Source organism: Leucoraja erinacea, chromosome 3 (assembly GCF_028641065.1).
Source record: "Leucoraja erinacea ecotype New England chromosome 3, Leri_hhj_1, whole genome shotgun sequence".
Classification (NCBI taxonomy): domain Eukaryota; kingdom Metazoa; phylum Chordata; class Chondrichthyes; order Rajiformes; family Rajidae; genus Leucoraja; species Leucoraja erinaceus.
In genome coordinates, this window is record NC_073379.1 from 72,435,060 (window position 1) to 72,452,392 (window position 17,333).

The following is a 17,333-nucleotide window of genomic DNA, read 5'->3' on the forward strand; positions in this document are numbered from 1 at the left end:
CCCCAGTGAATTTATACTGAATGTTTAGGGAAGAATGTCAAATTTAAAGATTTTGGGAAAAATTGCATTGACAAATCTGAAGATGACAATTCTGCAGCATGAAGATGAAAGGAATTACAAAGTTTTGAGTGAAGGGCAAGAGCAAAGTTCCTATAGCTCTGCTATATGATCTTTGGGCAAGAGAGCCTAATGGATAGATCTTTCAAAAAGCTAAGACAATTTGATGTCAATGGCTTCCACTTTTTGTGCTGTTTCATTCTATAATGTGTGAATCATAGGCTAATATATCAGAGAAGGTCTTTCCTGCTTGCTGAAAAACTATTCCAATAGTCTTGCTCCTCTGTGCATTCCACTTAATCTGCAGTTTGTTTCACCTTTTCACGAGTACATATCAAAATTCCGAGTACACGTCGGGAGTACATATGGTGCGATATGAGTACATATCGAATTTCAATCAAATCTGCTTCCATCACATTTTCAGGCTGTACTTCAGGTCAAATCACAAATCCATCTTAAACTATGGTCCCTTTTGGCAGTTATTTCACATTTGTGCTGTTGGAAACTCTTAATGGTTCTTATCAAAACCTATCAGAATTTTCAATACTTCCATTGAATCTCCATTTAACTAAAAAATACACCAAGTGCTGGAGTAATTCAGTGGTCATGCAGTATCTCTGGAGAATTTGGATAGGTGGTGTTTCAGATCAGAACCCTTCTTCAGGCTGATTGTGGCGGGGAGGGGGAGAAAGCTGGAGAGAGGACAGGTGAGAGGTGTTTTTGATTGGGAGACAGTCGGATAAAGGTGAGAGATGAAAAAACTGTGCTGAGATAAAGATAGGAAGAGCTATGAATTGTGAACCAGGAGTTTGGGTCCCCACCTCTCCCAGCTCTCTTCCCCCCCCCCCCCCCCACCCCCCCCACAACCAGTCTGAAGATGGGTCCCGACTCAAAATGTTATGTATCTATGTTCTCCAGAGACATTACCTGACCCGCTGAGTTACTCTAGCATTTTCTTTTTTTTGTAAACCAGCATCTGCAGTTCCTTGTGGCTCCATTTAACTACTTCTGATCATATAATATGTCTACATAACTGTTTATCCCCCCCATGTAATCCCGTTAAGTCACCATCAGACTGGCATAACTGTCAATACTCTATCTTAGTTTATTTAATAATCTTCCTGATTTATGTTAGACTTGTGAGTGTAAGGTATTGGTTAGCCAAGTAGTGACATGATATGGGGAAAGAACTATCTGAAATATTTAGTTATGTGTCCCACTGTTTTCTTTAATGGGGAGGAAAGCTGTTGGAGGTAAATTTCGGAACGTTTCTTATGGTGATCTGTGCATTTATGATTTGGTAATTTTTACAGAGGGTCCCACTTGCCTCTTTAATCAAATGCTACATTGGGTCAAGGGGAGACATGCAGATCATGCAGAGATATACTCACTTAATCTCTGGAATTATCTGATTTGGGCCATGCCCGGAATAACGTGTAAAACCAAGTTGTTCTGACAAAACCCAAACAGAACGACTTTCTACAAGCTGTTAGTTATTATGTGTTGCAAGTAGGATAGTCTGCAACATGTTCTGCTGATGATTGAAAGTATGCTTGTGGTAAATTTATCAAGGTGAAAAGTTTTCACAAGAGCTATAACCATATAACCATATAACAATTACAGCACGGAAACAGGCCATCTCGACCCTTCTAGTCCGTGCCGAACACGTATTCTCCCCTAGTCCCATACACCTGCGTTCAGACCATAACCCTCCATTCCTTTCCCGTCCATATAACTATCCAATTTATTTTTAAATGATAAAAACAAACCTGCCTCCACCACCTTCACTGGAAGCTCATTCCACACAGCTACCACTCTCTGAGTAAAAAAGTTCCCCCTCATGTTACCCCTAAACTTCTGTCCCCTAATTCTCAAGTCATGTCCCCTTGTTTGAATCTTCCCTATTCTCAGTGGGAAAAGCTTATCCACGTCAACTCTGTCTATCCCTCTCATCATTTTAAAGACCTCTATCAAGTCCCCCCTTAACCTTCTGCGCTCCAAAGTATAAAGCCCTAACTTGTTCAACCTTTCTCTGTAACTTAGTTGCTGAAACCCAGGCAACGTTCTAGTATTACTCCTCTGTACTCTCTCTATTTTGTTGACATCCTTCCTATAATTGGGCGACCAAAATTGGACACCATACTCCAGAATTGGCCTCACCAATGCCTTGTACAATTTTAACATCACATCCCAACTTCTATACTCAAAGTCTCAATTTCTATGTCTAAAGATTGATTCTACTAAAACATACATTTTTTTCTGGTTAACTGATTAAGGAGAAAAATATATATTTTATGTTGATGAATGATAATTTAAAAGCCTGTGGCTGGCATAACTAATAAACTACAAACATTAGTATTCATAAATGTTTATTGTAAATCAGAGAGATTACAAGAGAAACTGCACTGGCTGAAATTGTACCTTGCATAAAATAAGCTTTCTTGCAATTGACCCAGGACACTGCTACAGAACTGTTTAGGGCAGTATTAAAGATGCAACCATAAGCATATTGCTCATAGGGATGTTTGCTGGTTATTACACGTATTCATTCCCCTTGCTGCTTCTCAGATAATGCAATTTTCCATCTTTCATTCAGCATTTAGGAATGTACTGCTAAGTGGGAAAGAATATTTTTGAAACACGTGCAGGGAGTGATCACTTCCCACAAGAGTCCAACCATCTCCACTTGACATTCAATAGTGTTCCCATTGTCAAACCTCTGTTCCCATTGTCAAGCTGTGTACCTTCGATTCTCCAGCATCTGCAGTTCCTTCTTAAACACTATCCATAGGATCACCATTGACTAGATATTTAACTGACTGCCCAACTTATTCCTGTCATTTTAAGAGGGCAGAGACTGGGTAACTTGCAGCAAATTACTCACTTCCTGACAAGCGATCTCTTGACCCCATCCATGTGCCACATCAGGGTTATAGTAGGTTATTCTTCATGTGCCTGAAGCTTCAACAATCTCTGAGAAAGCACCTTCTGCGGTAAAGCACGTCTTTTGATTGTTATTCAATCCGACACCATAATTGGTCACTCTCCCCATTTATGGAAGACATTCCTAAGAGTGTACCATCTGCAAAATGTACTGCAATTACTTTAGAAAATATTCTGTAACAGCCCATCTGAAAGGGAGGACAGCGTAGCAATCACTTGGTAAATCCACCACCTGCATGTTCCCTTTAAGTTGCACATCATCCTGATTTTGGTACAATATCACTATTTTCCAATACTGATATTAAATCCTGCTGTACACCTCACCCTACCTTCACTGCACAATCTCCAACTCAATTTACAAATTTGCAGACAATACCACCACTGTGGGCCGCATATCAAATAATAAGCCGAGAACAGAAAGGAGATTGAGAACCTCATAACATATAAGATGATGAAACATATAAGATTGTTAAGGGCTTGGACACGCTGGAGGCAGGAAACATGTTCCCGAAATTTGGGGGAGTCCAGAACCAGGGGCCACAGATTAAGAATAAGAAGTAAGCCATTTAGAACAGAGACGAGGAAACACATTTTCTCAGTGAGAGGTGTGAGTGTGTGGAATTCTCTGCCTCAGAGGGCGGTGGAGGTGGGTTCTCTGGATGCTTTCAAGAATGAGCTAGATAGGGCTCTTAAAAATAGCGGAGTCAGGGAATATGGGGAAAAGGCAGGAACGGGGTGCCGATTGGGGATGATCAGCCATGATCACATTGAATGGCGGTGCTGGCTCGAAGGGCCGAATGGCCTACTCTTGCACCTATTGTCTATTGTCTATAACCTGGTGTCAAGACAATAACCTTTCTCTCAATGTCAACAAGACAAAGGAGATAGTGATCGACGTCAGTGAAGCGGTGCAATTATCCTGGTATACATTGAAGGCACCGAAGTAGAGATTGTTGAAAGTTTCAAGTTCCTAGGAGTAAATATCACCATCAACTTGTCCTGGACTAGCCATGTCGGTGATGATCAAGAAAACACACCAATGCCTCTACTTCCTTTAAAAGGCTTGGGAAGTTCGACATGTTCCCTTCAACTCTTACCAACTTCTGCAGATGCACTGTAGAAAGTGTTTTATCGGGATGCGTCAGCATGGCTTGGCAACAGCTCCAACCAAGCCGCAAGAAATTGCAGTGAATTGTTGATGCAGCCCGGATCATCACACAAACCAATCTCCCTTCCATTGACTCCATCTACACTTCACGATGCCTTGGCAAAACTACCAGCATAATCAAGGACGAATCTCAGCCCGGTCACTCCCTCTTCTCCCTTCTCCCATTGGGGGAAACCTCCAGTTTCAGGGACAGTTACTTCCTAGCTGTTATCAGGCAACTGAACCATCCTATCACCAACTAGAGAGCAGTCCTGAGCTACCATACTATCCTCAACTTTAATCAGACTTTACTGATTGCATTAAACATTATTCCCTTACCCTGTGGCCAACTTGATTGTAATCTATAGTAAATTTGCTGACTGGATAGCACGCAACAAAGAGCTTTTCCCTGTACCTCTGTACACGTGACAATAAACTAAACTAAAAACAGTAATAGAAACATAGAAATTTCAGGAGTAGGCCATTCGGCCCTTCGAGCCTGCACCGCCATTCAATATGATCATGGCTGATCATCCAACTCAGTTTCCCGTACCTGCCTTCTCTCCATACCCCCTGATCCACTTAGCCACAAGGGCCACATCTAACTCCCTCTTAAATATAGCCAATGAACTGGCCTCAACTACCCTCTGTGGCAGTGAGTTCCAGAGATTCACCACTCTCTGCGTGAAAAAAGTTCTTCTCATCTCGATCATCTAATGTTCAAGTAGCTGACTAGCTGTTATCTTTTAAAGGCATTCAGGGATGGACATTAAATTCAAAGCTTCCAGTGACAGCCACGTCTGCAAAGGAATTAAATTAAATTAAGAGAGATGGCTCCTAATGTTGGAGATATTTATTCCCTACACTGCAGGGTTCATATGATTTTCCTCTCTCGACAGTACTTTTACTGAATTTTATTTATAGACACATTTAGTTACCATTCCTGAGAAATTGAGTGTCAATGTTGTTTCACATCATATGTCAGTGATACTCTAGTTCAGCAGAAACATTTCATGCACTTGTAAAAATAAAAAAGGAACTGAAGGGTGTAATTTACATTGAAATCATAGTCTATTTAAATAGCTTACAGATGATGAATGGTGTTTTTACTCTTGCAGTAGCCAATGTTCCCAGTAGCAGGCACTTACTTTCCAATCTTGTCTTATAATGCAAAAACGGTAGGGCTAAGAATTAAAGCCTCAGGGTTAAAGGATGTTCCTCTAGGAAGGAGATGAGGAAGAATTTCATTAGTCAGTGTGGTGAATCTGTGGAATTAATTGCCACAGAAGGCTGTGGAGGGCACGCTAATGGATTTTTTTAAAGGCATGAGATAGATAGATTCTTGATTAGTATGGGTGTTAGGAGTTATGGGGAGCATGGGGTTAGGAGGGAGAGACAGATCAGCCATGAATGAATGGCAGAGTCCACGATGGGCCGAATGGCCCTATTCTGCTCCTATCACTTACAGTATGTAGTTGTAGAGTGACTATGGTCTGCACAGTGAACTAGCACATCATGGCAAGTCTTTTGTCTTCATTAAAAAAACCATTTGCACAAGTACATGGATAGAAAAGGTTCAGAGGGAGATGCGCCAAAGACGAACAGGTGCAACAGATTGGGCATCTTAGTTGCCATGCGCAATTTGGGCCGAAAGGCCTGTTTCTGTGTTATACGAATCTAAATATAGTGTTGTACACGCCTCACCAGTATTAATGGTGCTGAAATGGAGATAGGCGGGAGCTTAAAGTTTCTGATCATAAATATCACCATTAATTTGTCCTGCAGGCAAGAAAGCACACCAACTCTTCCTCCTCCGAAGATTATGGAAATTCAACATTTTTCCAATGATTCAAACTAATTTCTATAAATGCACGATAGAAAGCATCCTACGAGTATGCATCATAACTTGGTTTTGCAACTGCTTTGCCCAAGACTGCAGGAAAATGCAGAGATTTGTAGCCGCAGCCCATACGATCGCGCATCCAGCCTTCCCCTCTTCTTTCACGCATACATGCACACTTACACACACCTCCAATGTACATTTTACGCTGGCTGAGACAAACGAGCTCCATTTGCACCGTAGTAATTTCTTCCTCCTGTTAGGCAAAAGATAGAAAAGCTTGCAATCACACACCCCAGATTCAGAAACGGCTTAGTTCCTCCTACTATCAGACTACTAAATAGATCTCTTATGGGCTAAAGGTGTAGTCCCACTCTCCCAAAATACCTTGTATTTTCATTTGCAATTTCACACCCACTCCCCCATGTTTCAGTGAACTGGTAAACTTAGTATATTATTATTACTTGGACTAGTCAGACTACTAACTGTTTGGTGAAATTTCTCAAATCTAAAAAAAAAAAAAAAAATTGTACTGGAAAAACTTGTATAGTCTCCGAAAATGTCGGATGAATTTTGTTTGTTTGAATGGTTCAGGAATTGTATATATTTATCAATTGAATAAAGTCTATTTTGAAATTTAAAAAAAAATTCCCAGCAGTGAACCCAGGGTCTCTTTCCCTTTATTCAACTTTTCCTTCATTGCTCCCCTTTCTTATCGAGGCTCACATCTGTAAACTGGCCATCCTCTGCAACTGCAACATCTGTAACTGTAACACAATTGCACCAGCACTATGTTCTACACCTCTTTTCATTTTGCACCATCTGTTGTACTTGCGTATGGATAGTATGACATGACTGGATAGCATGCAAAACAATGTCTTTCACTTATCTCAGCAGATGTAACAATAATAAATCAATGCCAAATAATTGTTGTACATTTGACCTATTCCCATGGTTGTCTGCATCACATTTTTATTTGTGGTAATTGTATAAAACGGCTCGGTAATAAATGGCGATATATTTCCTCCCTGTAGAATTTGCTGAAGCTTTTTGTTTGACTGTCATATTGCTATCAAACAGACAAGCTTGAAACAGAAATTCTATATATTGTGCAGGCAATTATTTTCATTTATTTCTGCATGCATTAGTGTTTCTCAGAACACAGGCCAGATATATTTCAAAATTAGTTGATTATAATTGATGTAAATAATTATCAGAAGTGCTGTGAAGCCACTCAGAGTCTGAAGCTGGTGGATATAAAACATTTTATTCATCACGAGAAAAAGGAATTCTCTTGGAGACCCTTTCGATAAAATCTCCAAACTCAAAATACCATCAAGTTTTTTTTAATTGAATTAAATTTTTTAATTTTTTTTTAAATTTAATTAAGGTTCAATGGCTATAATTGCCTACTTCGCTTTAACACTCAACCTGTTTTGAGTGTTACAATGGGAGTACATTGTAGTTGCCAAGACACCTCTAAATATTCAAGAACCTTTTCTGGGAAAAGTAATTCATATGGATGGTCTAGAAGCTTCAGACACCCAGAGTATACCTCATTTTATAAAATGTTAAAGGATGACTACCAAGACACATAAACAGCAGAATATTAAACCAGATAAACTCTGCATTAAAGAACAGCGATAACAAAATGTTTATACATGAGATGGCTTTCTGATCTCAAAATGGAGGTTTTGATGGGGGCCAATTAGCATGTGTCCTGAGTGGTACTAATTGGAATATCCCACACCCAATCACGGCTATCACAGAATAAATCTTCCCAGGGCTGGAGACTCCAGAACAAGTGGTCAGATTCATTAAATAACGGCTAAACTGAGAAGTAACGCCTTCATGCTGATGGTAGGAAATCTTTAGGATTCTTTACCCAGGAGGGCTGTGGAGGAACACTTGCTAAGCAATATTCAAGACAAGATTGATGGATTTTTACTTGTTAAGGAAGTCGAGGATAAGAGGTGAGTGTAGTAAAGTGATACAGAGATGAACAATCAACCTTGATCTTATTGAACAGCAGAGCAGATACAAGGGATTGAATGATCTACTCTGTTTAAGAAAGAACTACAGATACTGGAAAAATCGAAGATAGACAAAATTGCTGTAGAAACTCAGTGGGTGAAGCAGCATCTATGGAGCAAAGGAATAGGCGACATTTCGGGTGGAAGAAACATTTCAGGTCTGAAGAAGGGTTGCCTATTCCTTCACTCCATAGATGTTGCCTCACCCGCTGAGTTTCTCCAGCATTTTTGGCTACGAATGAGCTACTCTTATGTTTTATGTTCACCAATGGATTAGAATTGTAGTTAAACTGTGATGTGGGCAAACATGGCAGACAATTTTCATATAACCAGATCCCCCAATGCAGTAATTTAGTCATTGGTCAGTTGATCGGTGATGGCTGGTGGGATATAATTGCTGGGCAGGATTTTGACAGAATACCAGGCTCTTTTCTGAACTGACAGGTGATGATTGGTTAACAATGTATTTAAAATATATCTATTTTGACAATGCAGCCATAAGTGATATTCTATTTTGAGTTCAGATCCTGGAGTGCAACTGAAAGCCAATATTTTAACTTGGGAATATAAATATTAAAATCAGAATGGCAGTCTGGCAGTCTATAAAATATGATGAAATGGGAAAATTCATTTATAGATCCTGAGTTTATATCTTCATGCTCATGTATTTAATATTAACACATAAGAGAAGTCAAACAGCAGTAAAAACTAACTTTTATGGAGAGATATTATAATTTATTGTATCTTAATTTAAAAGATACATAAAATATCTTGTTTAAATGTTTGCCAAGTAAATATACATACTTTTATCTCAGAAACTAGTTTTATTAAGGTAACTTATTATAATGATTAACTCGTCAAAAAAAAATTGCCAGAGTAAGTTTAAATTTATAATTTTGGATATACCTGTTGCGTCTGTGAATTCATTAACTCAGAATATTAAACAGAATATTTACGGAACTGTGCAGTGATAGTCAAGATGTGCTTTGTGCCAAAACCTGCCTATTTTCAGCATGTTAAACTTCTTTCATCTTGGAATTTATTAAATGAAAACATTGATACTGGCTGATCCAGAAGAAATTAAGTGCTTAATTGTGGAAGCGAATAGTACCTTATACAAAAGTAGCACTCCAATAAATGTGTTTTTTTTTTTATTGCAGCCGAAAGTATCAGCCGATCATCCTTCACTATTTAGGGTAATTGATAATTTTTTCAGGTGAGAATAAGGTGTTTATTTATTCATGTGAACACAAATTGCATAAGGATTGTGTTTCTTCCTATCGCTCCTGCTTTCACACTCAGAACTTGCCCAAGATTGCAGTTGGCACTCGTGTGTTGTACAGAAAGCAATGTAAATTTGAGCAACAAGTTATAAAGGGTGTAGACAGGCTTATGGGGCAAAAATGTGGCAAATGGAATTCAATTTGGAAAAGCAAACGGTTGATGATTATCCATGACAGACAAATTAGGATAAAATGCTGATTAAAAAATTAACTGTGGTGGTGTCTGGAGATTTTGGAGGAGGAATGCAAATAACTAAAGGGTGACAATCATAGAAAAAAATAATATTCTGATTCTCAAGTGGACTAGAATAAAAGGAGAGGGAATTATTCTTAAATTATTTAGAGCTTTGGTCAGACTCCAAGTGTCTATTTTCAGTTCTATGTACATAGAAAGGCACATAAAATATAGGAGCAAAGGTGGGCCTTTTGGCTCTTTAAGTCTGCTTCTCCATTCATGATGATTGCTGTCAATCTGGTACCATTCTCCCTGTAAACTTTGATACCCCCAGCCAAAAGAAAAACACCTCACACGTTAAATATGTTTAATAATTTGCCTTGAATTGGTTTCTGTAATGGAGAATTCCACACTCACCATTCTCTGAGAAGAAACTTGTCGTGTCAATCATAAATGATTTGCCCATTTACTTCTATTGTGATCCTCCGTCCTCAATGCTTATTTGACATAATCTCTTTTCATACATCAATTGTGCTTTCCTTGGAATCAATCAGATTCACTAAACTCCTTCCACAGCAGGAACTCGCCGCACCAGTGATCCAGGTTCGATCCTGACCTCGGGTGCTGTCTGTGTGCAGTTTGCATGGTCTCCTAGTGACTGCATGGGTTTTCTCCAGGTGCTCCAGATTCCTCCCAAATCCCACAGACATATGGGGTGTGTAGGTTAATTGGCCTCTGTAAATTGCCCCAGGTGTGTAGGAAGTGGGTAAGGGTGTGGGTTAATGTAGAACTAGTGTGAACAGGTAATCTGTGGTCCATGTGGACTCGGTGGGTTGAAACAATTTCGGGGACAGTCGGCGACAATGGGTTTGACGCCAATGAGCGTAGCATGACTTCTGCTGATGTAGCTTGTTGCCAGGTTAACGTAGGTTGTCGCCAGGTTAACGTAGGTTGTTGCCGCTGCTGAATTTGTTTTTTTTGTTGTTAAAGTGATGATTCCTTATAGATTTATTGTAGACAATTTCAAATTTTATGTGATTATATATATTTTTAAGCACTGTTGTATGTTCTTTATAATCTAATAATAAATCAAACTTTTCTTTTGTTAAAGTGATGATTCTTTATAGATTTATTATAGATAATTTCAAATTTTGTGTGATATATTTTTGTATGCACTGTTGTATGTTCTTATCAAACTTTTTTTTGTGGTTAAAACTTTTGTTTGTTTCAATATCAATAAAGAAAATGCTAGACATTTTGACGGCAAAGTGATGTATGAAGATATTATATTTCAGAGTAGTGTCTCATGGCATCACTTTCAAATATTTAAATTTCATACATTTTGATCAATAATTCAAACACAAGCATTGCACTGCATTGAAAAGCAATTTTTTTCCATATATTTTGATCAATAAAACAAACGCAAGCATTGTAATGCATTGAAAATTAAACTATTTTGGGAGGATGTGGGTGGCCCTCAAAAGGGCCTTTTCTTGTTGTCTCTTGTGGTCTCTCTTCCTGGAGTGGTGGACTTCTGTTTGTGGTGTGGGCTGTTTGCTGCTGGTCTTCAGATCATGTTGTTGTGTCATAGTACACTGCCTAGTTCAGAGTTGTAGGAAGTGCAGAGATAGTCTCTCTGGTCCTTGGCTCTCTTATTGCAGGTGTTTCCTGGAAATCTCTCCAGTGCTACCATCGATGCAACCTGTCCTCCAGTTCTCCATGAGCCTGGTGTGATGTTGCCTGTCTGGTTGTCCACTCGGTCACCCTCCACCATGGCTGCCTATGCTGCACTTCTTTTTTTTTTTTTTTTTTTTTTAAATATTTTTTTTTCCCACCTTCTTCTTTTTCTTCTTTTTTTTTTTCTCACACCTTATATTTTTCATCTTTTTTTTCTTTTCTATCTTTCTTTTTTTTTTTTTTAAAACTTTAGATAGAGCAATAAGGGATAGAAAATGCTAGAGATTTTGACGGCAAAGTGATGTATGAAGATACTAATATAAAAAAAAAGGAAGTCTCATGAAATCACTAATTCAAATATTTATTTCAAAATTTTGTTAGAGTTTAAAAACATCATTCGCACTGTTTGTACATTTCGAAGTATAGCATTTTGATCCAATCTAAAAGTCCGGGTGCTAGTCAGCATTCCTGTGCTAAACTATTTTGACCCTTTAAGTGGCCAATAAAAGGAGCCCATGTTCCAACGAATAATTCCTGTTTATCCAACAGGGAAAATCTGATTCTTTCCATGTTTAAGGTCTCCGTCATTTCTATAATCCACATTTTGATTGTGGGGGCCGTAGGGCCTTTCCAAAATTTTAGGATTAATTTTTTTCCTGTTATTAAACTGTAATCGATAAAGTTTCTTTGTGTTATTCTAAGTGTTTGATTTAATTCTAATATTCTGAGTATTATTATGCTGCACTTCTGATACGGATCAGGTTGTGGAGGACACATGTTGTGTAGACAATGGTCTCCACATTCTTGGGCTCCTGCTCCATCATGGTCAGCAAGCAGCTGAATCTGCTGGCGAGGATGCGGAAGGCGTTTTCCATGACCCTCCTAGTCCTGGACAACCTGTAGTTGAAGATCCTCTGCTCCCTTGACACCTGCCTGTGAGGGTATGGCTTCATCATCCATGACCTGAGTGGGAAGGCATCATCAACAACTAGTGTGTAGTAGATGTCAGGGTTGTCTTCTCCTGGCTGAGGTTCTGGATCAGGAAAGCCTGCTCTTCCTTCCAGTGCTTGCCCAAGGGAGGTCTCTCTCCAGATCCTACCATCTGCAACACTGCCAGGTGTGCCCACATCCACAAACAGGAAGTTGTAGTTTGCATCCACCACAGCTAGGAGTACGATGGAATGAAACCTCTTGTAGTTGAAGTAGATTGAACCTCCCTTGGCCTGATGGCCACATGCTTGCCGTCCACTGCCCAACATGTGTGCTGGATGTTCCATCTGGTATCAAAGCCCTGCGCCACTCTCTTCCACTCATCTGTGTACTAGGGCAGTCCATGACTTCATCTTCACAAGCATTGATGATGGCCTCACAGGTCCCTCGGACAACCTTGCTGATGGTGTTGTGGGCCACAAGAAAGTTGTAGAAGAGGCTCTTGTAGGAGTTTCCTGATACCAGGTAGCAGAGGGTGATGGCTAGGTGTAGGCCTGGCTCCAGTGGCTTCCTCATGAAGGTCTCCTTTTTCTCCAGTAGAGGGCCCACCCATGCCTTCTGCTCCTGAAGCAGCTCATGGGGGAACCTAGTAAAGTTTCTGAAGGCAGCCTTATCTTCTTGCTGGAGCACAGCCACCAGGTTGTCATACTGGCCCAACCTGGGTCTCTTCAGGGACAAGGGCTTCAATCAATCAATCAGTTTTATTAATCACGTGCACAATAAAGTGCAGAAATGAATTTGCCAGCAGCGGTACAATCAAAAAAGAACACACAATACACAATAAAATTGAACACACACATCCACCACAGCATTCTTCACTGTGGTGGAAGGCACAAAGTACAGTCAGTCCTCCTCCATTGTTCCCCCGTGGTCGGGGCCATAAACCTCCGCAGTCGCCGCTGCGGGCAGCCAGATGTACAGGCCCTCTCATCCGGACAGTAAGTCCCGAATCGGCGTTTCCTTACCGGAGACCGCGGCATCAGGATGGTGCAGGCCGGCGGTCGGAGCTCTTCTCCGTGGATCCCCGGCGAGGGATCCCGCTCCGGATGGTAAGTCCACGCTGCGCCCGCGGATAGAGGTTCCGCCGACCACGGCTTCAGGATGTTATCGGTCGCGGGTCGGCGATCGGAGCTCTTCTCCGGGGATCCCCAACAAGGGATCCCAGGCTCCGGACGCCGCGCCCGCAGCTAGAAGCTTCGCAGACAGTGGCTTCAGGCTGTAACAGTCCGCGGGCCAGCGATCGGAGCACTCTCTTCTGGCGACCCAGGCAAGGGCTCGCCCGCTCCGCGATGAAAAGTCCACGCTGCGCCCGCTGCTGAAACTCCGGACCCAACTCCGGGAAAGGCCGCACCAATCCATGGTGTTAGGCCGTGAGTGAGGCGACATGGAAAAAGTCGCCTCTCCATGGAGGAGGCGACCGAAAGCGGTTCCCCCCCCTTCCCCCCCCCCCGATCACTACCCCCCACACAAGACACACCAAGAGACATTAAAACACATCTGGCCAAACTTAAAAAAACTAAAAATGTTGAAATTACGCACACGCTGCTGGCAGGGAGCCGACTTGCAGCGTCCCCAACCACAGAGACCTCTTCTCAGGCTTCTTCTCCATTCTTCTTGTCCTTCTGTCTTGCTGATCTATACGCATGAGACATTGTTGACAGCAGCAGGGCTTCTTCTTGTGAGAGCAATGCCCTCTGTTGTTGCTCCATGGTAGTCATGACAGAATGATTGGAAACCCCACCCTGCAACCCCTTTTATAGCAAAACGGGGTGATTCCATTGTTTTGAGGGCAAAATTACGTGAATTGTCTGCAGTTGTTGCCGACAGGGTTGTAGCTTGTCGTGGATGGACGTAGGTTGATGTAGGTGTGGTCGTAGGTGGACATCCTAAGTCGCGACGACTTGATCGCTGGTTGTCGGTAGCTTGCCGTAGCTTGACGTCGACTAGGTGGTAGGTTGTTGTAGCTTGTCGTAGACATTGTTGTAGGGGGGTCCGGTCGCTGTTTTTTTGGCGACCTGCTACGACTATGGCAACCGCCTAAACAATTGCCTAAGTGGGACAGGCCCATGAGGATGAAGTAAAGAGGTAATTATAATGTCATTGATATTTATGTTTCTTAAGCGCAACAGAATTCTTAATTTAATGCTACAGCACTGTTTTTGTTTTTAAAGTAATTCTCAATTGTGAATGCTTGAAGTAACTGTAAACAGAATGCACAAAGATATGGAAAATCGTATCAAAATTCTCTAATGTTTTGAGTCCAGAGAATATGGAAATATTTCAGAGGAACTGCCGTGAAATATTTGTTAACGCAAAATCCTATCATTTATAATGTTCACTGGTCTTGAGTTCTTTCGGTTTCTAGACCAGTGTGGCCTTCACCAAATGAATGGTCATGCATATTGGCAGAGAACCAAAGTAAGCTTATTACATTTGTTTATTCATTGGGATGATCCCCAGTTGGAGCTGGTAAACTCATGTCTGCTGTGCATTAAAAATGATTGACAGTTCATGTTTTTTTTGCTGTTGCTCGTGATAAATTGGTGCTGTGACAGCATGAAGACAAAATAAAGTAGCGCAGTGTAAAGATCTTGTGTCACCTCATTGAAATTATTATCGCTATATAATCTTGTTAAATAGCCAAAAAGAATGTGTTGTTTTTGTAAAAGGTCCATCTTTAAATGTCAAAAATTATTAAAATCCTCATCTGCCTTTCATTGAAAAATCTTTATATTTATCTTCAACCCATCATTTGCATTTGTGCTTGAGATTTCTGCCATCTCTTTTTTGGCTCAATTTTCCTTCTGCAATGACATTGGATAATTTCCATGTTAAATGTTGAGAGAGTATGGGTAAAGTCTGGAAATGTATCCCAGAAAATGTATCTTCAGATGCAGTATAGTCAGATGTCTTCAGTAGTGAATAGTGAACGCTGAGCATGGTTTAATTAGTGCGCACATTCACTTCCAGATTTTATTCCTCTTCATTTGCCGGCTGTTAGAAGCAATCAAAAGCTGCCTGTAAAATAGCATGGAACCACTTTAATGAGTATTAGAATGTAATTTAATTGATTTTCAAAATGTTAATCATATACTGGTGATTATTCCTTGCGTAGGAATTATTCTTATCCTTACAATTATTATGCTATAAGTTCATGTTCATAATTGATAGCAGCAGAATTAGGCCTTTCGGCCCATCGATTCTACTCTGCCATTCAATCATGACTGATCTATCTTTCCCTCTTTACTCCATTCTCCTGCCTTATCCCCATAACCCCTGACACCTGTATTAATCAAGAATCTATCTATCTCTGCCTTAAAAATATCCATTGATGGCCTCCACAGCCTTCTGTGGCAATGAATTACACAGATTCACCACCCTCTGACAAAATAAATTCCCCCTCATCTCCATCCTAAAGGAATCTCCTTTAATTCTGAGGCTATGACCTCTGGTCCTAGACACTCCCACTAGTGGGAACATCCTTTCCACATCCACTCTATCCAGATCTCAGGCCTCCAGACCTATCTTTGCTGAAGGCAGATGTTGCACCGTAAAGATTTGATGGCATCAGGAAATCTCAAGAAAACGCAACTTTAAAAAAACTGCAGATACTGGAAATTTAAAACAAAAACAGAAAATGCTGGAAATATTCAGATCTTCAGGCAGCATCTGAGGAAAGAGAAATAGGATTAAAGTTTCCAGTTGAAGATCCTTCATCAGAACTGGGAGGGAGGGAAAATAAGCTTGTTCAGCAGCAGGGATATTGGGAATGTGGGGAATGTCATTGATCAGGTAGCACTGGGATGCTTTACAAGTTAAGGTCCCAAATTGGGTCAAAACTAATTTGGGGGACATTGGGTAAGAACTTTCAAAAGTCTATTGGGGGAGTTTGTTTGCAGGTAATGGATGGCTGGCAAGTAGGAGGCTTTTGAAAGTGAATTAGTAAGAGTTCTGGGGCAGCATCTTTCTGATAAGGTGAGTGACATGGCTTGCAAGTTTAGGGATGAGAGATGTTGAAGCATTGGTCAGAAAAAAGGAGGCATACATCAGTTTTGAACGCAGGATCAAGTGAATTTCTCCTTCAGGAGTCATTGACTTTAGTAGGGCACTAAAGAGGACATGACATGGAGCTGGAAGTAAAGGAAAATCTTAAGCAGGACGGAGAAAGAATAAGTTCTCTTCAGAATCAGCATTGCTGTCTTTGTGCTGAATCAGAACAAATGGGGGGGATATTAAATGAATACTTTTCATTGATTTTTACTGAGGAGATGATCATGGAAGCTAAGGAATTGAGGTGTTGTGATGTCTTAGATCATATAGAAATTATCAAAGCTATTGACAGTTTAATGCGCCTTAAGGTGGATAAATCCCCAGAGCTAGACAAAGTACTTCCTCACACCTTGTGCAAAACTAGGGGGGAAATTCTGGAGGCCCTAGTATAGATATTTGCACCGCCTTTAGCTACAGATGAAGTTCTAGAAGGCAGGAGAGTGTTAATGTTATTATTTGTAAAGGCGAGCTAGGACAAGCCAGGGAACGACAGGTTGGGGAGGTGGCACCAGAGGTGGGGGAAGTGGTTGGAGGGTATTCTTAGGGATAGGATCTACCAGCATTTGGAAAGGCACGAGCTGTTTCAGGATAGTCAGCCTGGTTTTATGCATGGGAATTGTGTCTCAATAATGTGATAAATTTTGAAAAGGTCACCGAGGATTTATGAGGACAGAGCAGTGAAGGTGTCTGTATAGGCCTCAGCAAGGCCTTAGACAAGGTCCTACAAGGTAGGTCAATTAGGTTACATCGAAAGGAATCCAAGGTGAGCTAGACAATTGGATTCAAAATTGGTTTGGAAGCAAGACTCAAAGGGTATTTATCAAGAGTTGTTTTTTCTGACTGGAGACTTGTGACCACGGTATACTGCAGGGGCCAATGCTGCTGTTTGTTAACTACATGGATACGATTTGGATGACCATGTAGTTAACATTGTTAGTAAATTTGCAGATGACAATAAATAGCTAGTATTTTTGCCAGTGAAGAAGGATATCAGAATTTACGACAAGATCCTGAACAGTTGGGAAGGTGGGCCAAGAAATGGCAAATGGTATTTAACCCTGACAAGTGTAGGGTGTTACACTTTGGTATGTCAGGCCAGGGGCAGGACTTGCACAGTGAGTGGTAGACCCATGGAGAG

At 40.8% G+C, this 17,333-nt stretch overlaps 1 protein-coding gene across 3 annotated transcripts in view; it reads left to right on the plus strand.

The window, feature by feature from the left end:
• Positions 1–17,333, plus strand: part of fancc (FA complementation group C) — a 138,783-nt gene that overhangs the window by 91,300 nt on the left and 30,150 nt on the right. For all 3 annotated transcript variants that reach the window (XM_055632921.1, XM_055632922.1, XM_055632920.1), the window contains one exon: positions 9,181–9,236. In XM_055632921.1, the coding sequence (XP_055488896.1) occupies positions 9,181–9,236 (56 nt within the window). The remainder of the gene's footprint in view (positions 1–9,180; positions 9,237–17,333) is intronic.